Source organism: Osmerus mordax, chromosome 2 (genome assembly GCF_038355195.1).
Source record: "Osmerus mordax isolate fOsmMor3 chromosome 2, fOsmMor3.pri, whole genome shotgun sequence".
Lineage (NCBI taxonomy): Eukaryota > Metazoa > Chordata > Actinopteri > Osmeriformes > Osmeridae > Osmerus > Osmerus mordax.
In genome coordinates, this window is record NC_090051.1 from 5,651,710 (window position 1) to 5,673,243 (window position 21,534).

Below are 21,534 nucleotides of genomic sequence, written 5' to 3' on the forward strand. Positions count from 1 at the left end.
GTGGGACCCAGCTACTGGGTCAGTTCAGACCTGGTCCGCTAACAGCTGCAGTCAGGTGCGGGGTCTGAGTTTGGATGACCCCCCTGAAGGAAAGGCAATGCTGCCCCCCAGTGGACATAGCATCATGATCCACATGCCATCGTCACGTTTTCAGTGTCTCGATCACATACGTTTTGAACCGAAAATGACAACGGTTGGGTTGAAAACATAACTTGCGAGTAAGTAACGTTGTAGCCCCACAGGGCTTTCATAACACCTCACCTGAAGAGGCCCAGGCGTAATGTGTACTTGGACAGGTTAAATGATTAAATGCTTTATGTTTGATCAGTCTTCATACTCATTAGTGTAACCACAACTCACCAATGTGATTAGTCCCTCAGGCCAGTACTCAGCAAAAATACAAAGGTTGTGTAAGTGTGTCTGTTTAGTTATTTTTCTTAAGAATTTTTAATTTTGGTAGGTGTGACATTTACGGCTTTAAAACCAAATCCAGCCTCATAAAGAGTTGCCAGCCCTTTTTATGGCCTCGTAAATAGTTAGGGGTAGATTAGTTCATTTTTGGGGGTCTTTTGTTATATTAAAAAGTGAACGGGGATAAGGCGTTTCAAGGTGTCCCAGTCAGGAAATAAACGCATGAGGAAAATTAAGTGTTTGATGTGGGTGTAAAACACATCTAACTGTTGAAGGATTACTGTTCTGTTTTACACAAGGTCAGCACTGACACAGGAAGTCAGTGTTGCGCCATGAAGTACACTTCCTCCAAACAAGGCCTTGGCATCGTAAATTCTGCCTGTACGGGGGGGCCCAACCAGCCCTCCTCTCCGGTCCCAGGCCTATGGTCCCAGCCCTGGCCTGGCTCCAGCCCTATATCACCCCCCAAGGCTGCAGTACAGCAGAACCCAGAGAAACAGACATAAATCATACCTGTCCTGCCTCTGTGTGTGGGACTCAAGGAGCAGGGAGGAAGTCAAACATGAAATGTATCTTTTAAGGACCCAGTTTAATATCTAAGTGTTTTATATGGGTCTGGGAGCTGCACTCCTCCAGACTGGCTGACTGGAACAGGGAGAGCAAGCTATAGGAGGCAGGGGCCTGGGCAGGGTTAAGCACGAGCAGGACTCAGTTTATTTGGTACGTGAAGATTTTCATTGAACACTGTTACATTCTATGCGAGTCTTTAGATACAAAAACATCTAATGATCTGTCATTCCTTCCTGTGAGCCCAGAATGTTGGTGGCGGGGAGGATTTATATAAAATCAGTTTTAATGAGACATGATTCAAGCAATGGCGAGGATGGCTCGTTCCCTCTTCTTCCTCTTCCTCTTCTTCTCCCCCAGGCGACCGGTGGCGTCTGCGAAGAACATCACATCCTCCTTGCTCTCAATCTCCCTCTGGAGGAACTGCAGACCCGCACTGTTGAAGCCCATAACATCCTGCACACAGACATTAAACATGATCATTCACCAGAAGGTAACAGTTTTGGGTATCAGGCTGGGGCAGGATGGAGGATGGGGTAGGATGAGGCTGGGGCAGGAGGATGTAGGGTTATGAGGCAGGGCTAGGATGAGGCTGAGGCAGGACAAGACTGGGGGAGGACACTGGGACTGGAGGAGGCTTGGGCAGGATGAGGATGAGGCTGGATGAGGGTGGGGAGAGGAGGAGGCTGGGGCAGGATGAGGCTGGGGAGAGGATGAGGCTGGGGAGAGGATGAGGCTGGGGAGAGGATGAGGCTGGGGAGAGGATGAGGCTGGGGAGAGGATGAGGCTGGGGCAGGATGAGGCTGGGGAGAGGATGAGGCTGGGGCAGGATGAGGCTGGGGCAGGATGAGGCTGGGGCAGGATGAGGCTGGGGAGAGGATGAGGCTGGGGAGAGGATGAGGCTGGGGCAGGATGAGGCTGGGGCAGGATGAGGCTGGGGCAGGATGAGGCTGGGGCAGGATGAGGCTGGGGCATAGCAGAAGGGACATGGGAGGCGTGACTCACCCGGATCTGGCGTACTCTGGATATGGTGTTGGTCCTCAGCCCGTCTATGGCTGTCAGCAGCATCTGGTTACTGGAGATCTGGCCAAAGTGGATCCTGGACACACATAAGGACAATACTGAAGGCACGGCAATACAAAACACACACAGCTGTAGTGTAAGGGCTTGCAGGTTGTCAGTGCTGTGTACCTAACCAAGAAGAGCAGGCAGCGGCAGACCAACTCCACCTCCAGCCCGTCCTGGATGTAGCTGTTGAACAGGGACAGCAGCTCTGGCACATAGGGGAACGGCAACACCAGCAGAGACTCCTCCAGTTCACTGAAGACAGCGGGGTAGGATGAGGGAGAGGGCAGGGGCGAGGTGACAGAAGGCAGGGGTGAGGTGAGAGCGTCCATTTGAAAGAGACAGAGCCCAGAGAGACAGAGAGAGGGCAGGGGTGAGATGAGAGAGAGAGAATAGAAGAGAGACAGTCTAGTGTGTATCCTTACCTGGACCGGACCTTCCTAATGACGTCCAGGACATAGCGGGATGGCTAGAGACAGACAGGACCACCGTTACTATGGTAATGTGTGTGTGTGGATCTGAGACAGGTACTATGGTCATTTGTGTGTGCGTTAGTTTGCAGGGCCTCTGTTTACTTACTGACACGTTTCCCAGCGCAACTAGTATAGGATTGGGTTTGGGTAGAGCCAACTGTAAAACACAGAACAGGCCATTAGCAAAAAAAACTGACTTGGAGTTTGAGTGAGTGAGTGTGTGTGTGTCTCACGTACCTGCTTGCCAGCTGACTCACAGGCATACTTGTGTTCCTCCATCTTCCTGTTCTCGTCCCTGTAGAGTTCCAGAGCCTCCATGATGCGCTCGGCCTGAACACAGCACATAGCGATAGACATATGCAGTGTTACACGCACACGGTTCGAAAACACAGTGCTCCACGGGCACAGAAATACACACATGACACAGACATACACAATCTGATAGAATATTGGAAAAATTATATATGGCTGGGCTGTCAAAGTTAATCAGATAAGAATTTAACACAAATGTGTTATTATAAAAATAATTACGCAAAAATGTTTACACAGGTACTGGTCGGATGGTGTGAAAGAGTTAAAGGGCCAAGAAAACAAGTGTCTCTGTATTTTCGGAATAAACTAAACTTCTACATGCCTGACCCTAACACTTCCCATAGGATGGCAAATAGCTAGCAACAGAAATGTGTTTTTTGAATAGCAAGTTCAGCTACAAAGCCCTGTTAGATGGGTCTTTCGACAAGACCAAAGTTATCTGCGGTTACCATCGATGTGAATTGAGTTGCCACCTAGTCCTACATCTAGTCTTAAATACCATTTGCTAGTCAAGTACACAGCTAATGCAGACATCCCTGTTAGCCCTGAAATATCTTTCTTGCAAAAAGAATTTGCGCTCGACAGCCCTAATTTTTATAATTTGATAACATGATGAAATGTTACTCACAGCTTTGACAGTCTCGATTGTCTTCTTCCCTGCTAGTGCTGCCTCTCCTTTGGTCTCTCCGGGAACCTGAGACACCAGGAGAGATCCAGTCAGGAGACTAACCCATTTAAAGCAGTGGAGAGACAAGTCAGACCAGGTTCAGGATTGTCAGATCCCACCAGCATCACTCACCACAGTTTCCTCGCCTTTGGCCACTTCCTGCTCAAACTCCGCCTCTCTCTCCTGGTGAAACAGGGGTTACAATCGACTTTTTGGTAACGGTTTGGAGCCTAGGTCCATCTCAGGGGTGTCTGCCCATAGTCCAGGCCCCTCTCTGAATCTCTACCTACCATCTCCCTCTCCTCGTCCAGAATGATGGGCTCCCTCGTCCTCTCCCAGAGGCGCAGGGACTTGTCGTGTGACGAGGACACCAGGTGGTCCCCATTGGGGCTGACGGCCAAACACCACACCTCGCGATGGTGACCCTGGAGACACAAACACCCTGGGGGTCAGAGGAGAGGCTGGAAGACAATCGGTTTCTACAAATACAGCTTTGTTTACATGGCAATGGCGCTCTATAGTCTTCATGTGTTCGAAATCTCGGGATAGGAGGATGGACCCTTGTACCCTACCCCTGGTACAGGAGAAAAGCTCTATGAAAGATGGATGTAAACTGGCACCCTAATCTTAACCCTGGTAGAGCTATATCCCAAGACTGGAGGTTAGTGGTAAAAGCAGTTGATTACAGATCCAGAGGTCGCAGGTTCAAATCACCCTTGTACTAGAAGTTGTTTTTGAGAAAAGCTTATGCAAAATGATTACACTATCATTCTACTGATTTTACTAGTCCTGTACTGAGCCCCTAATTCTAAAGGACACTCTTTCTGATTAACAACTACATCAACATTCTGGCAGATTAAACTGTGGAACCAAGGGAGGGTCAAAGGCCACCTCCAGGGTCTGGATGAGCTGAAACTTGTCTGCGTCCCACTGCTTGATCTTCTTATCCTTTCCTGCCGTGAAGAACAGGTGGGTTTTGGGGACAAACTGAAGGAACATGACACTGAAAGAGAAGAAAAGAACAGATTGGAAAAACCGGTTGCCTGATGCAGAATAGGATGTGATGTCGAAGTCCACATAAAGACAGTCAGCAAATCTGCAGATGAGGTAATAGATCTTGGGTATCTCAAATTCAGGAACTGAGACTGAACAACATTTGGTTGATTCAACAAGCACGTCCAGCTCACATGAGAGGGCTTGGGGTAACAGAACGCTCTGGAGTCACAAGCTCACCTGTCATCGTGAGCAAAAAGAGATCGATGACAGTCCCCAAAGTCCAGCCCCCAGATCTTCACGTTCTTGTCTGCAGAACCCGTGGCAATCAAGCTGCTATCCTACAGGGCAAGATAGAGACTCAACATACACACACAGCATTTCACACACGCAACAGAAGTGCACACATACACTAACACTACCATCTATACAAAGACCACTAGTGCAAACTCAAATATCACCACCCTACCTACACCAAACATCCATATGAATGTACACAAATTCCACAGGTGGTTAAGCATACATTTTCAAAGCCTTGTTGTTGTCATGCTGTATTGACAGGCTGAGTACTCACATGAGAGATGTCTAGACACAGCACAGGCAGCTTGTGTCCATACAGAGACAAGAAGAACTGTAGCAGATGGAAACAACATTCATTATAAGTACATAAATCAACTGTAATGTAGTGATCACACTTGGCCTGTGTGTGTGCATGTCTACCTTCAGGGTATCCGTGTAGAAGATCTTAACAGTGCAGTCGAGCAGGGAGACAGCCAGCAGCCTCTGGTTAGGAGAGTATTTCACACAGAGTACATCTTCTTCAAGCTGCAGAGTCCGTGTGTGATTTAGCGTCAGTCTTCTGCAACACGCGCACACACACACACACACACACACCCTGTTAGACCAACAACAATTTGTGTTCATTCCCATGTCAAAGCATTCTCGTGACCGGAGATGGGGCAGGGTCTTTTACAGCGTGAGAGAAAAAGAGATGTTGAAATGTTGTTCCAGAGAGGAAACTTGGGCTTACTTTTGTGCAGAACCTTCATCCTTAATCAACTCAAACTCCCAGAACTTCACAGTCTTGTCGGCTGCACCAGTCACAATCCCCCTCTAGACAACAAACACACAGCAAGGTGAGCGGTGCATCTCTCTCTCTGACAGAGGATAGGCCAGACTTGGTCAGAGGACAAACAAGCGACCAGAAGGTCAGAGGTCAGACAGAAGGACCAGAAGGTCAGGGGTCAGACCTGGTCAGGGGACAGACAGAGGGAATAGAGGGCGCCATTGTGGGCGGCGACCGTCTCCAGAAGGCTTCCTGTCGCCAGGTCAAAGATCTGAAGCCCTCCACTCTGAAAGGAGACATGAAACAGCAGCATGGGTCCAACTGGACTGAGGATACAAAATTACTTTTTTTAAACACAGTGTGTGTGTGCATAAACACCGTGTGTAAACACTGCATGCGTGCGTAAAACAAAAAGCGTGTGATACCTTGGTTCCAAGGATGATTTGTCTGTCCCCGGGCACAAAGAGGGAGCAGAGGGCATATTCACATTCCATGGTACGAATCACCTGCAACGTTGACCTGTGAAGAGACGGCTCTTCCTGTTAGAAAACCTTTAAAACTCCACGTGTGAAATAACCAAGTACCTCTGGACTAGTGGATCTGTCTATACTAGCAACGTGTCTGTACTGCTGTAGAGTGACTTGTCTAGTGAGAGTTTTGGGAGACATCAATCATTTCAGATTGTGCCTAATCACAATCAGTCGAGCAGCTATTGCTTTATTATTTGTTTAATTTACTGTTCTTTTGTCTTATTATTTGTTTATTTATGCGTTCCTGCTGTAACTTATAATGTGCACTGATTGAGTCCCTGAGTGTATGAAGACCATCTGTTGGCTGCATGTTACCTTGTTTTTTTCTCTATTCACTAACAGAGAAGACTTCATACCACTGTGTCTCTAAACTGGTCATTATTTGTATTGAAGTGTGTGTGTTAACACTCTCTCTCCAATCAACTGGTTGTCTAATACTAACAAACCCAGAACCTAAACTGAGTCACACCGTTCTAGGGGGAACGGGACAGTAATTTCCACAACAATGTATCTGTACTTCTATAGTGTCTGTACTTCTACAGAGCATGTGCTACTATAGAACTGGTCTCACAGTGTTTCCTCTATGTTGATTTTGCCGTGGCGGGCCACCACAGTATCAGAAATAGGGCTGTACAAAATTTTAGGCCGTCTATCAGCAGTGATTGTTAGAGTGCATGTCGGAGAATAGCACGGACACGCACTTCACACCGCAGTTGAGATTGCATGCGTGTGTCCTTGAGAACTGTAAGTCGTATAACTTATTGTGTCAGTTCATTTAAGCCTGTTATTGTATAAGTCTATAGTTCTTGCAAATGTAAATTAAGTTAACTGGTGATTTTCGTTGTTTGTATTCTTCCCCTGCTAGCTAAATTGCACGTCTGTTGATTCGATAGCGATTGCTGCCCTTGCTCATGTTTGTATTTTAGGTGCATTATTATGCTGAAGTAGTTTTAATAATAAATAGTGGGTTTATTGTTATTATTTGCTACAGAATGCTTAGCCTATCAAGATAAAATGAAGCAGACAGTGTACATGCTTCAGAGTGGCCTACCTTAATCGATAGGCTAGGCTAAAGACCACTTACAATAAGTTGTTAGGTCAATTATTCATTGGCAGCATTTATGCCATTTAGAACATACTTTCTTTACATTACATTTATATTTAGTCATTTAGCAGACGCTCTTATCCAGAGCGACTTACAGTAAGTACAGGGACATTCCCCCGAGGCAAGTAGGGTGAAGTGCCTTGCCCAAGGACACACCATCATTTCGCACGGCCGGGGAATCGAACCAGCAACCTTCTGATTACTATCCCGATTCCGTAACCGCTCCTTTATGAGTGTAACGTGTCTTTAAGTAGCCTAACTGTATTGATTTAGGGGAAATAGTACAAAAATATGTGCAATATTACATTAGCTATTGCTAACTATTACATTAACCTGCTCCGAAATATAGGGTTAGAACCTTGTCTCGGCGGGGGGGGGGGGGGTTCGGACAGACCTGCCCCCACTGCTAACAAAAGTCCTACAGGAAACACTGGGTCTCACCTGTTCCAGATCTTGACGGTATCCCCAGAGGCGGACAGCACGGCGATGTTGTCGGAGCTGAAGGCGAGCGTGCGAGCGTCGGTGCGGTGTCCCCCGAGGGTGAGGCGGGCGGTCTTGGCCGGGGTGGGAGTCTTGACCCCGGTCCGCAGATTGTACGCCTCCACGGTGTTGTTCTGGAGCAGCAGAACCAGCCTCAGCTCTCCTCCAGCACACAGGACACAGTCCATCCACCTGACGACACAACAGTCAGCCAACGGGTGTCTCTAAAGCACGGTGTGTGTGGTGTGGGGTGTGTGTTTGGCCTTAAACCAACCTGATTTTGGAGGAAGCTTTGATGGTGGTCAGTCTTAAGATCTCGTCTCCCAAGGTCTTCTCCACCACCACGTCTGGGACTTCCTTTTCCACACTGTCCTGAGCTCTATACCAGGAGTCCAATACCGTTACACTTCACATCTTCAGGAGCTGAAATGGTGCTGGTGATAACAGTGATGTGTTCAACTTACTGGGCCTTCTTCTTGGCTTTCTTCAGCTTCTTGGCCATCCTCCTCTGCACCTCATCTTCAGCGAGCACAGTGAAAACCTCCAGCACTGAGTCAGTACCCTGAGACACAAGCAGCCCAGACTCAAACACTATTCACTACCAGCCCAGACTCAAACACTGTCCACTACCAGCCCAGACTCAAACATCATAGTTGATCATAACCAGTGTGTTCCTGCTGGTCCAGACCACACTTACATGGCACGCTATAATCTTGGCCTTGGCATCTGTTGTCATGGAGACGACCCTGTCCCTGGCCTCTCTCAAGAGAGACCCAGCTTTCTGACAGCTCAGGATTCTCTGTGGGCAGAAAGAAGAAGAGAACGATTTTAAAAAGAGTGTGTGTGTGTGAAAGCTCTATAAAGAGAGAAAGAGCACAGAGAGAGTGAGAGACAAGTTGAGAAAGGAAAGAGCATTGAAGAGACTCATGGGAAATAAAGTAAAGTTGGTACCTCCTCCAGCTCCTCGTCTGGACCCTCCTCTTCATCACCATCATCGTTAAGGAGGCTTTTCCCCTTCTTCTCCTTGGGCTCGCCTGTCTCCTTTCCCTGAAAAGAGAACACAGTAGCAGAGGAGGATCAGTCTTTAATACTGGAACAGACAGCAGCATTAACTAACCCTAAACCCTTACCCAGAAGAATTAGGCAACAGTAACAGAAGATCAGTTTTTAAAGTCAGGTGGCTGAGCGGTTAGGGAAGCGGGCTAGTAATCAGAAGGTTGCCTGTTCGATTCCCGGCCGTGCAAAATGACGTTGTGTCCTTGGGCAAGGACCTTCACCCTACTTGCCTCGGGGGGAATGTCCCTGTACTTACTGTAAGTCGCTCTGGATAAGAGCGTCTGCTAAATGACTAAATGTAAATACTTCAGTCTCTCGGAGTTAGGACAGCATGTATTCCAGCAGCCCTACTCCACCAAGAACAGACAGATTCCAGCAGGATCAGAGCTCACCTTGTCCAGGTAGTTGATGTCCCAGGCACGCAGCTCACTGTCAGCAGAGCCCGTCAACAGCCTGCTCTGCTGATTCAGCAGCACCATGCCCCACACCTGACACACACACACACTTAACAGCCTATCTAGACAGCAGTGATCAACCGCCCTAGGGATCAACTAAAGATTCAGTAAGTGATGCATACTGTACTCATTGACACAGGGATTCATCAATGCTATCAGACCAAAAGATAATCAAATTACTTCTCAAACCAATAACGAATACAATTAATAAAATTCCAAGAGCAACAATGTTTTCCAGTAAGACAATGGATCGATTGATTGAATCACTCGTCTCAGCAAAGGGTCCTACAGTGTAAACACTATTACCAACACTCACCTCACTACGATGGCCCACCATGGTCTTGAAGCAGTGCTGAGTGTCTAAATCCCACCACTTCACAAAGCTGTCCTTAGAGCTGTGAACACAAGAGATACATTACCGAATTATAGATACAGGGTTCATCACGTACGGGGTGATAGGCCGTTGTCTGCAGTATGAATGTGTGTTACCTGGTAACCAGAAGGTTCCTGTCCTGGAGGAAGAGAGCCTGTGTGATGGCATCTTTGTGCCCTTTCAGCCTGTACAGACCGCACTCGTTGATTACGTCCCACACTATCACATCTGTATCCTAAACAATGGAGACGCAACAATCATATCACAAACACGTAATATCGTTAAACCCATAAGGCCTGAACAGATCATTCATTGGGGGACCTGGGGCCACTGTGGGATGGTAGCTCACCCTGGACCCGGTCACCAGTCTGGCTCCCAAGGAGTCGTAGTGTAGGACTGTGACGGCAGACTTGTGTCCGCTGAAGGAGACGTTGCTCTCGCCATCCATCAGGCTGAACACTCGCACCGCTCCGTCTTCGTAACCCACGGCGATGTGGACGCCATCAGGGGAGGCGCACAGGTGTGTCACTTCATGTTTATTTCCCTTGAGAATGAGAATCTGCAGTGGGGTGGGTAGGTGTGGAAAAGGGGGTCATGGAGGGATAGGTGTGGAGAAATGGGTGATGGAGGGCCCATTTACTATAACGAATGGACCTTCAGCCAGGTCAAGTCAGAGGTCTACTGCACATGTGATGTGGCGGCGTCAAAACGGTTATGGTGCAACTGCGGTCTACTATTGAGTTAACCTCCAATTCCAACTCACCTTCTCGCCTTTACGTATGTCCCATATGAAAACATGTTCGCAGGCTCCTACTGCAACGTAGCGTCCCTTCTCGCCGCCCCGCAACGTAACATAGGCAATGTTGGCCTTCTGACTGCCAATCACGCCGAAAACTGCGCTGGCGGCATAACGCAGATACTGCTTGGTTAATCCCATGGCCGCGAGCCTTGTGAGTTGCCTATTAATGATAATTGAGAACAAAGATATTTGAAGGTGACAGTTTATCATAACATGACTGGTGCCTGAGAGATCTCAATTAACAACGTGTATGATCCCACTATAAGACGTTTTCTCCCTGCGAGCCACTACGGCAAATAGCAAGCAGGCGAGCAGATGTTGAATGTGGACACTATTAGATCACATAATTCCCAAATAAACTGATGATCCTGGATCGGTAGTTACAGTAGCTAACAAAGTGCTACAGCAATGTTGACAGCATAACCCTTCAGTAGCTGCTACTACTAGCATACCCACGTGTTGTTTCATACAGCATGTCAACGAGATTGCAACAAAATGCAGGCTGTGTATATACTGCAGTCACTCATTGCAACATATATTGCTACACAAACAACTTAAAATGTAGTGTAACATGACTAAAATGTTAAGCTTACTTGGTAAAAACTGTAGAAAATAGGCGTCTGTCTAGATTGGTAGGTCCTTAGCATTCAGGTTGAAGAGTTTCGCTTGATTTCATAGTTAGTCCGTACTAATCAAACATAAATCAACATCGGATCAATTAGATATTTTAGATTTAGCTAGTCCCAGAGTTTCGTCCCAGTCTAAAATAGCATTTTGTCTTCACTTTTACATATTTGAAACTGCAGAGTACAACGCTGGTGTGTAAAAACGTTTTGGTTTTACACATTCGGTTATCCATTATTACAGCCTGTGAACGCAACTAGTATACTTTCTTAAGACGAAGAACAACTGGAAAAAATAGAAATAAGCCAAGACCATACAACCAAGGACCTTGAAAATACGGTATCAAGGGCCAGAGACATATAAGATAAGTAAGCAAAGTTTTTTCTGTTCTTTATAGTTTTAATATTTTCTGACAACAAGCTATGCTTTTACACTAAATATGTCATTTTATTGTATGTCCCTAACCAAAGCGGAAACAGCTATCAGGAGTCAGCTGACCAGGAAAGATCGGTTCACGCAGAATCACGCTCACAATAAACCTCCTAGTAAAAACATTTTGCAATATTTGTGGAGATGAGAGGGTCATGAGGACGCTCGATATTCGCCGCTTGGTGTAAACATTTTTGTCGCATTCTGTAGACTTTGTTTAAGTGGACTTTCGGTTGACCAGTGGTAAAAAGGGAAGGTGCGTGTATTCGGGCTTGGTACAATACTTAAATTGTGTTTTTCCAGCAATCTTAGCTAGCTCAATTACTGTATTTTGGATCGCTGACACAAGTTTCACTTCCGTCTACCTGGAGTTCTGTTGTAGACTTATACGTCAAATACGTGCAATAGTCCTTTAGCTAGGTTAAGAATGGCTGTCAAAATATGACAGCCTTGCTGTATTATGGATAAGCATTGGTATTGTTGTTTTCCATTTCTTCAGTATCTGGGTAATCAAATACCATCATTGGAGAAAGTCTGTTTTGGAATTACGTTGTTCAGCCGATCTGTATTCTGCTATCTAGTACATGACATCCATGGTTGCATGTGTGTGCGCGCATTTATTAAGGTGTGAGGCTGGAGGGGGCTCATGTTTCTGTGGCTGTGTATTCCTCCACCAGCGTGGTCAGTGTGGAGCTGTGAGGTCCAGCCAGGGCAGGATGGATCCGCTGGGAGCGCGCTCGCAGTTTGTGGACGTCCAGACGCTGTGTTCCTGGGACCAGCAGCAGGATCCAGAAGGAGGGGAGGCCCCAGTGGATCAGTGTGACAGTGTCATCAGCCAGCAGGCCTTCCCTTCCCCCTTCCCATTCAGAAAGGACATCAACCGCAAGATTGTACTCTTGTGAGTGTCTTGCTCTCCTGTCAGTCTGGCTCTACCAGTGTTGCGTGCAAACACCGCTTCCTCCTCGGCTTCTTCCTTCTATTGGCTCGTTCGTTCTGTGCTCTCACCTGGCCTCTAGTTTGCTCTCTGCATGTCTCATGGTGCCTTTCTCTCCTCTGCTGTCCCATTGTCATGTCTCCCCTCAGAATCAGAAGACTCAGAAAGGGTTTTAATCGCCATGAAAGTTTGCACAGACAAGGAATTTACTTTGGCAGGAAGGTGCATACATTCAACATATAGGAGTACATCTTAAATAATAGGAGTAAATCTTAAATACATCCTGATACACCCTCCCTAGTTCGCCGCAACCTTTTGACCTCTAAACCGCTGTAAGCAATAACACCTAAGGGGTGTTGAGGTCAGCCTTCAAAGTGCTCCTGTTCCTGCTGCGCTGCCACTGGGTTGACCCTCCCTTCAGCTCCTGTGGGAACAGCCCTTGATAAGTCCTCTTTGTTCAGGAGCACATGACAGCCCTGGGTCTCCGCTGGGCAGGAGGCTCTCAGTAAGGCCCTTGTACCCAGGCCTCCCACATTCCTGCTGCACATACCTCACGCTGCCACCGAAGCCCTCTGTAACCAGCTTTAGCAGCTGGAAAATACTATCATGATACCTATGAAGGGCTGTCTGGTTTGAAAGGATGCAGGTTAATTCCCTACCAAGCTGGGATCTTCAAGTACTCAGCTTTATTTAATATGAAATCAACTTTTTCCACTATCCTACCTGTTAAAGTGGTTTGTTCTATAAAGTGTCAGCACAGTTAGTGAAATACAACTGACACAAATGAGACTGTAAACTAGGCTTTAACTTGAACTGGAAATTACAACGATGCGTCTTTCATAAATGTTAAGACTTGGGCCTCAACTTGTGTAAACTTGAGTACTTCCTGATTTCGTGTTGTAACAAAGTCTGAGTGGTGAATCTCACATTGTGCAATTCTAACATTGATATTACCTTTGGAGACTCACTATGATTTATGTATCTCAAGGATCTAGATTTATATAAGTGGAAATTGTCCTGATTGCTTGAGAAAATACTTTAATATTTTTTTCCCACAACGTAAAAAGCCAAACCAAGCTCTATGAAGGTTATTACTGTAAGTGTAGCAATCAGGTTGTAACCTAACTCACTGAGGATCCTTTCTCACCTGTCAGCACGGGCAACGTGGCCTTGCTGAACTGCACAGCCATCGTCAACACCAGCAACGAGACCCTGACAGACAAGAACCCCGTCTCTGACATCATCCACCAGCACGCTGGACCTGAGCTTCGGGATGAGCTACTCAAGCTGAAAGGTAGGGGGCGCCACTCCCAGACACACCCAGGGTTTTCATACGTGCATCTTCTGCTTTTAGCATCTGGAACAGGAAGGATTGGGGTTAGGGCTGGGGGAGATCAAGTGTATCATCATGTTGGGTTGGGGGTTGAGTTAAAGTTTTTGCTGGGTGAGATGCAACCTATCAATATGCGTATCATCTGCCTTTAGGATGCCGGACAGGGGAGGCGAAGATGACTAAAGGTTTCAACCTGGCGGCTCGCTTCATCATCCACACGGTGGGCCCCAAGTACAAGGCCAGATACAGGACAGCCGCGGAGAGCTCTCTCCACAGCTGCTACAGAAACGTCATGCAGCTGGCCAAGTAAGACGCCCGCTGGCCTACTGCACTGAGGGCCATGTACAGGATGGTGCTGTAAGGGAGCTGCCTGTCTGTACTGAGGGTTCTGTAGCCACAAACATGGGTTTACTTTGGAATTCAATAGGGTTTTTCCTCCTTCATTGTTTACTAGATCTCTGCTTGGTCATGTCGAAAGTACTGCAGCGATACACCCATAGGTGCCGCAGTAATCAATTATTTAAGTTAGCCCTAGTGGCTAGACTGGTGTCTCCTCCGGTTGACTTAAAGGTCAACTCAAGGCATTTTCATACTTAAAATCTCATCAAAGTCCACTCAACTTGAAATATTGTTTTCTATAAATGTATTTAGTTTGCCCAGAGATGCGTTCCAAATCATTTCTCACAAAAAATACCGTATGGCTCTGTCTGAAGAAGATATACAGTATGGTTGCAGCTTAAGTTTCGGTAGTGTTTCAGTGTTCTCACTGAAACACCAGCTGAAAACTCTACTTTCAGGAGCTGATAGAAAGTAGGTGTCCTGAGAAGTTGTTTATCAACAAGTCTTGTTTAGGAATCTGTTTAATTCTCTCTGCTCAGGTAAACATATGTTGTGTGTGTGTGTGTGTTTGAGTCAGTACAGATGTGCAATGATGTTCTTCCTGTTCCTCCCACCAGAGAGCAGTCCATGACATCTGTTGGCTTCTGTGTGGTGACCACTGCCAAGAGAGGTTACCCACTGGAGGACGCAACGCACATAGCCTTCAGTGAGTTACACACACACAACCACGCAGCTACACACAGAAACATACACACATATCCAAACAGATACATACACACACATACCCACAGTTACACATTCATGCAATACACAATCATTTCTTTAGGCAAATAGCATATCCTTAGAAGAAGAAAAAAAATCCCTACATGTGTTGTTCATTAGGTCGAAGGACACTCATAGTCCTACTCCAGGTTTCTAACCGGAATTCACAATGAGTTCAGTAAATGGTTCGGTCAGTGGCTTGTCACACAAACTAACTCGATTCACTAACAAACTGTAGCTTTCATACTGCCACATAATGGCAAGCCTCACATGCCATCTTAATGACCATATACAAACAGCATAGTAGTCAACCAAACACACTGTGGCATTCATGGGTACTATACATACTATACTGGTATTAAACAAAGACAGATACCTCAAGTTAGCCAACTGCTCTTGGTACTGTGCGTGGGTCATGTTCATCGTCTTAAGTGCATGACATGACTGGATCTCAGACTTATAATGATGTGCTGATATGAAATTACTGGAAAGGTCTGAGGGCGTGGCTGTTGAAGTGTGTTACTTGGTGTGTAGAATGCTTGTTGTTGTGTGTTACTGTGTGTAGAATGCTTGTTGTTGTGTTTTACTGTGTGTAGCAGGCATGGTGAGGCGTGTTACTGTGTGTAGAATGCTTGTTGAAGTGTGTTACTGTGTGTGTTGCAGGAACAGTGCGTAGGTTCCTGGAGAACCATGGAGAATGCATTGAGACGGTGGTGTTTGCTGTGTCTGACGTGGAGGAGGTCAGTGGCTCTTCTCGTTTCTTACAGGAATATAATGTGACATTTTTTGTGTTTGAGGTCATTAATCATGCTTTAAAGGAAAAAACTACAAACTGAAGGAGAAAATAAGAAAAATACAGCATGTGTCTGTACATGTGTGTGTGTCGTGTATGTGGTTCACCTGATTGTGTGCATCCGTATAATCGCGTGTGTGTGTGTGGTGTGTGCGCTCCGTCCTCCAGCCTGTGTACAGGAAGCTGTTTCCTCTGTACTTCCCTCGGTCAGAGGAAGAGGAGCGGGCCTGTCTTCCCCTCATCCCTGCTGATATCGGCAACTCTGAAGGGGAGCCTGTGGTCCCAGAGAGACAGATACGCATCACAGAGAAGCCAGGCAGTCTGGAAGGTAACACAGGGCTGCTTCACAACATAACTGGCGCAATAGACAATAGCCAACACAGACACCGACTCTGGAAGCTTACATCGATTACTACTAGGCCTGTTTGATTCATTGTTTGGTTGACATTCTGGGGCTCTTCAATTGTTACCATAGCAACCCCTTCCTCTTGTGTGTGATGGCCTGTATTAGTGCTGGGCAATAATGGAATTACAGCTGCCATCACTTCATTCTCTCCTGCTAATCAGTCTGGTGTAAAAACACTGTAATCTCCATAGAAACCCAAGCTGTGGACATGGCTGAATGGACACATCACAGCTGCCAGTGGAACATTACACATACACACACACATTTGTTAGCATTAATCATACAAGGAGCTGTCTTCCTGAGGGAACAGCATGTTCAGCTAGCTACCAAGTTGTGTTCGGCTAGCCATCATAGACTATGAGTCCAATAGGAGTGTCTCTAACCAATAAACCAACACCAATAAATCAGGAAGTTCTGTTTCTTTGGTAATACAAGTACTAAAAGCGCTAACATGGTGTACATGTGAACCGTTGTGTAGATGAGTGTCAGGAAGAGCAAAGCCTGGATTCAGACCTGGGCCAGGTGGGAACACATGCCTTTGCCCGCATGGAGGGAGACGTGGACAAACAACGCAAACTCATCCTGCAGGGCCAGCGTTCTGAAGCCACCATGCAGAAGCAGCACCAGAGGAAGTGAGTCTCTGAACCACCAGCCGCATGTCCCTTTCACACATGCATGACCACATGTACCCTGCACCCTAAACACATGCACCCTATACCCTAACCACATGCACCCTATACCCTAACCACATGCACCCTATACCCTAACCCTTTTTGGTAATTCTGTACCCTGTCCTTTCTTGCAGTTATAACCGGTGGTTATGTCGTGCCAGAGCAGAAGACCTGTCTGACATAGCAGCACTCAAGGCTTTATATCAGACGGGTGAGAACTGTGCGTGTGTGAGAACCAGTCTTATATAGAGGCCAGTTACGTCTTGTTTCCACCTCGTTGAACACAGCAGCGGGCCGCAGCAGTAATCCCTTTTCAAATGTTTCGTTCTCGGGATTAAATGTAGCCAGTAATGAAAGGTTGTGTGGTCACTGGAGCAGAGCACGCCACTTCCCTCTGTCTCATGCAGCTGCATGTGTGTTCCCTCAGGTGTGGACATGTGTGGCAGGACTGTGATGGTGCTGGTAGGGAGGAACATTCCAGTCACCCTCATAGACATTGAGAAGGTAACAGACCGGCCTGTGAGGACTGCACCTTCAGTTCTTGAATGTAGTCATTTGTTTCACCTTTTGTGTGTGTCTGTGTGTCTGTGTGTCTGTGTGTGTCGTTGCAGGCCTTGCTATACTTTATCCACGTCATGGACCACATCACAGTGAAGGAGTACGTGATGGTGTACTTTCACACTCTGACAGGGGAACACAATCATCTAGACTCGGACTTCCTCAAGAAGCTATATGACATTGTAGATGCAAAGTAAGAACCCATACAAAGCTTGTATTTACTTTGCGGTTCCCAAACAGGGAAGTAGGTCATTATCGTGTGTGTGTGTGTGTACAAAGCTTCACATTGTGAAGGGCTGTGGTTCGCAAAGGATATTTGAAGTGCTGAAAGTGTAGAGAATAATAATAATAATGTATTCACTTACAGTAGCAAACACTTTCATCCAAAGCGACAAATTAGTGCAGGGGGATATGAAACCTCATCCTCTTGGACTGCAGTCTAATGCTCTAACCACTAAGCTACACCCAGAATCCATCCAGATGTGGTCATTTGGATGGTAGCATAAAATGAGACCACCATCAGTCCTCTCTCAAATCAGATGCATTTTGCTCTGTGAAAACAAACAGCAGTTGGCCAGCATTTTAGATATTCTTGGCCAGCTCTGGTCCCTGGATATGTTTAATCTCATCCAAACAAATGGTGCTGTATGGCCAGGGTCACATCACATCCCTTTCAGGCTAGTGAAATGATCTAGCTTTTGCTTTGGAAACCTGGATCTGACTTTTGGAACATGATCTAAACTTGGAGAGGGTTCTCAAGGGGAGGGTATTAGTGGTGACACATTGTTACACATGCTAATGTTTGGAACAATTGTGTTGTCCCAGGCAACTCTGGACAGTAAGAGTTCAGCGTGTTCTTGCTGTGTAGTTAAGCATATGTTTTCCATTAAATAATTTAACATAACATCGACTAAAGAAAAAATCTGCCTTTAATGTCTTTTGGTACTGAACCTTATAAAGTTTTTGCTAAAAAGTTACTGAAGTTCTAACATGAATATATAATAGACTGAAGTGTACATTTTGCGGTGCTAGCAGTTATATTACCCTCATCATGTCTTCTTATCTGTCTTATCTGCTCAAAGAGGATGAGGTCAACAAGCAGTCACTATTTTCACCGCTTTCTCACTGCTTTTTCACAGAACAACAAACTCAAAATGAAAACCAGTCATCTCTCCACTAGTCACTGGCCCATCCATAGACTACACTAGACAATGAGAACACATCCAGGTCACATCTGATATTGTCCATCTCTGACTGGAATGTTTGGACAAATCATGAGAAACAAGATTTCTTTGAATGTCAGTTTCTAGATCAGATAACCAGCTTTCCTGTTTCACTGGAAAACCCCATTGATGAAAGGCAACACCAACTTCGGTTTCTGTTTTTCAAGTATCAAATTAGAAATAGATTTGTTAATAACATTGAATGGCTATGTCACCTTTTCTGGAGAATGTCCTGGACTCGCTTTCTATTCCCAGGAAACCCAACCGTTTTAATGTTTATGGGAGCAGTTTTCTGGTTATGCTCTAGGGGCAGCATAGCCCAGACCTGCACCCATATGTTCAGCTCTGTCTAGTCCTCGCTATGTTGAGCTGTTGGCAACACAACTTACTCACAACGTGGGTGGCGTGTTCTTCTCTGATGAAGGGGTATTAGAGGATGCAAAATGCACTATGCATTAGGTGATTTGGAAAACATAAGGCTACAACCGTATGTGCAGTGAAATCCTATATTGGTGAACCGTGTGAAACATGGTGGAGGAGTGGTTGTCCAATATGTGTGTGTGTACCTGGTCTAACTAATGATAACTGATGATAATGATAACTCTTCTGCATCCAGACTCAACTAAGACGAAAAAGTGCTGGGATACAGATTGTTTACAATATTTACGTGTAATTCTAGCTGTTGGTGCCATCTTTGATGTTCCTTGTTTGTTTGACACACAGGTTCAAGAAGAACCTAAAGGCTTTCTACTTTGTGCACCCTACATTCCGCTCCAAGGTAACCTCTTAGCTCTAGACGTTTCACTAGTGTTTTACAACGTATGGAAATAGTTCAGCCCCAAGCGGTTCACCTCAGTCTGTAACTCTGAACCCTGACAAACCGTGACCATGTGTCTGTTTCAGGTGTCCACCTGGTTCTTCACCACATTCAGCGTGTCCGGGATGAAGGAGAAGGTGCATCACGTAGACACCCTGCAGCATCTGTTCACCTGCATCCTGCCCGAGCAGATCGACATCCCGCCCTTCGTACTGGAATACGACTCCAGGGTGAGAGCTGCAACAATAACTTAGGTTTACCTCAGACAAGTAGAAAGTCGAGCTGTTACCTTCGGCTGGCTGAGAGACAAAAGACCTGAGGTGAGAGGAAGGCAAGGGCACGCCTGTGTACTTTGCTGGAGTGTCAATCTCCAGGGTCTAGCTGCTGGCAGGAGTTTGTGTAAGTTGCTGTTTACTGGTCAGTTTTGACTGGTTTGGAGTGTGTTCAGGGCAAAGGTTTGTTTTTTCAGAACATGGTTGTCTACAGACCCCTGGCTATTAGCACAACAAGCAGAACGATGTCTAGTTTTAAACCTGCAACATAGGCAGGCCTGCAGCCAACTCCGGTAGTCTTTGTGCTATCAGTGATTCAGACCAGGGTAAAACGAGTTACAATGCAGAATCAATGAGAGCAAAACCACAATAGCCTGTTAATTAAATCTCTCACTTGCACTGAGAATTGACAGTCGAGGGGTAATGCCACAATCACTTCCCCACAACTTCAGATGACAGGTAGGTTTGTAGAGTTGGGCTAATACATCTGGATTCACTAGACTGATGAAGCTTATGCTGAGTAGCAGGTAAACCAGCCTAAAGATGGAGTGTCTGTTGGTCATAGGTCTGGGTGGGTTCAATGGGGCTCAAGCAGTATTGTGATGTACTGGAAGTTTGTGCTTGGTTAGGTGCTCATGTCAGGGCCGGGTTCTTGGTAGATGCATGTCCTCAACACCACATAATATAGACATAACCTATAAATCTGCAGACATTACCAATCAATCTGAATGCAAACATTACCTATCAATCTGAATGTACAGATGCTGCTGACCACATACCGCATGTGCCTCCTATTCAGATCCAGAGGCCTTCCCAGTCCTCACACTCCTCCACCCTGTAACCACCAACCATTCAGTGCTCTCGCAAAGGGGAAAGTTCAAGAACTGGCCTGCTGGGTTGGGCCTCGGGCCTGATGGAGCCAGGGTGTCTGGACACTGACGGACATGCAGGACACATGCACCCTGTGACAGTCAAGACTCATTCATCTACGATGTTCTCCTGTAAACCAGCGTGAACATAGTGAGATGACAGACGGCTCCTCCTTCAAATGGCAAACTGTATTTGTGTGTGTGGCATGTACAGGTGTAAATATTCAGTGTCAGACAACTAATGTCATGGTTTTACATGTTGAAACTTCACTACAACTTCAGTTGTGTTTCATTGTTTCACAAGCATTTGCAGTTATTGTTCATCTTGGAAACATTTCAAATGTGTTGAAGGATGTCTGAACTTCCTCATGATGTGAGTGTTAAACACACTGAAATATTAGAAGTGTCACAGTGGTTTGCACTATTGCAATGGAGGCATTTAGTAGAACTACATTCACAGTTTTATCTGAAAAGTATATAATATATTCTGAAGGTTTTTTTAGTTTTTACCTTTTTTTTTCAACATACTAATTACTTTACATCTGTTTAATCATTGTTGACAGTACTTAACAAAGAGTCAGTGTGCCCCACCTCACATTGAAAAGTTAATTTATGGTTTACCTGCATTGTACCCAATCTCACTTTGCTGAGATGCTTTTTTCTTTTCTTCAAGTAAGCCAAATTTCAATGTTCAGTGTGTATTTTCTGATTGACTTCAACTCAAATTAAATTTCTGCTTGTCTAATTAAACTGGGATGAGATTAGAGGTAGAGGAATTGAAGTTGAATTTAATGCTGTCATTTTAAAGTAATTTTCCTTCCTGTTAGTGTCTTATGACTGTACCATTTGAAATATATTTTCTTTGATTCTTCCTTTTTTCATATTGCCTTTTTTGAGACGCGTGTTGCCTAAGTAGCAGAAGTTTGGTCTCAATAATTTCAAGGCAGGTATTCCTGTAGTGAAAACCAAATTAACTGATGATTGTTAATATGGATGCAGACCACTTCTGTGATCCTTCTCTACTGTTTATTAACAGAACTGCAACGTTACATCTGGGACTCCTGTGTGAGCAGGACCATGGTAGTGAATGCAGTAAGGTTACAGCTGTTATTTAGCGGCATGTATCTCAGCTGGAGTTAGTCTGATTTACTT

At 45.8% G+C, this 21,534-nt stretch overlaps 2 protein-coding genes across 3 annotated transcripts; one reads left to right on the plus strand and one right to left on the minus strand.

Annotated features, from left to right (window-relative positions):
- Positions 1-1,097: 1,097 nt before the first annotated feature.
- wdr3 (WD repeat domain 3) lies at positions 1,098-11,046 on the minus strand. The gene is made up of 27 exons (XM_067252899.1): positions 10,946-11,046; positions 10,317-10,512; positions 9,903-10,112; positions 9,670-9,788; positions 9,497-9,575; positions 9,118-9,213; positions 8,621-8,716; positions 8,367-8,468; positions 8,134-8,231; positions 7,944-8,048; positions 7,631-7,861; positions 5,980-6,073; positions 5,739-5,840; positions 5,519-5,601; positions 5,209-5,347; positions 5,063-5,119; positions 4,729-4,829; positions 4,387-4,498; positions 3,786-3,920; positions 3,628-3,678; positions 3,457-3,522; positions 2,754-2,846; positions 2,623-2,673; positions 2,469-2,512; positions 2,170-2,298; positions 1,984-2,077; positions 1,098-1,434 (listed from the first exon to the last, which is right to left on the minus strand). The coding sequence occupies exons 2-27, from the start codon at positions 10,488-10,490 to the stop codon at positions 1,279-1,281; spliced, it is 2,817 nt and encodes a 938-aa protein (XP_067109000.1). The 5' UTR covers positions 10,491-10,512; positions 10,946-11,046; the 3' UTR covers positions 1,098-1,278.
- A 436-nt stretch (positions 11,047-11,482) lies between these two features.
- Positions 11,483-21,253, plus strand: gdap2 (ganglioside induced differentiation associated protein 2). 2 transcript variants are annotated; one of them, XM_067256951.1, is made up of 14 exons: positions 11,483-11,661; positions 12,083-12,303; positions 13,494-13,633; positions 13,825-13,978; positions 14,629-14,717; positions 15,437-15,513; positions 15,735-15,894; positions 16,451-16,604; positions 16,778-16,854; positions 17,071-17,147; positions 17,255-17,394; positions 19,148-19,202; positions 19,328-19,471; positions 20,313-21,253. In XM_067256951.1, the coding sequence occupies exons 2-14, from the start codon at positions 12,122-12,124 to the stop codon at positions 20,352-20,354; spliced, it is 1,491 nt and encodes a 496-aa protein (XP_067113052.1). In that variant the 5' UTR covers positions 11,483-11,661; positions 12,083-12,121; the 3' UTR covers positions 20,355-21,253. The 2 variants fall into 2 exon arrangements, with proteins under 2 accessions (XP_067113052.1, XP_067113061.1); XM_067256960.1 differs by having other exon boundaries at positions 11,554-11,680.
- Positions 21,254-21,534: the final 281 nt, after the last annotated feature.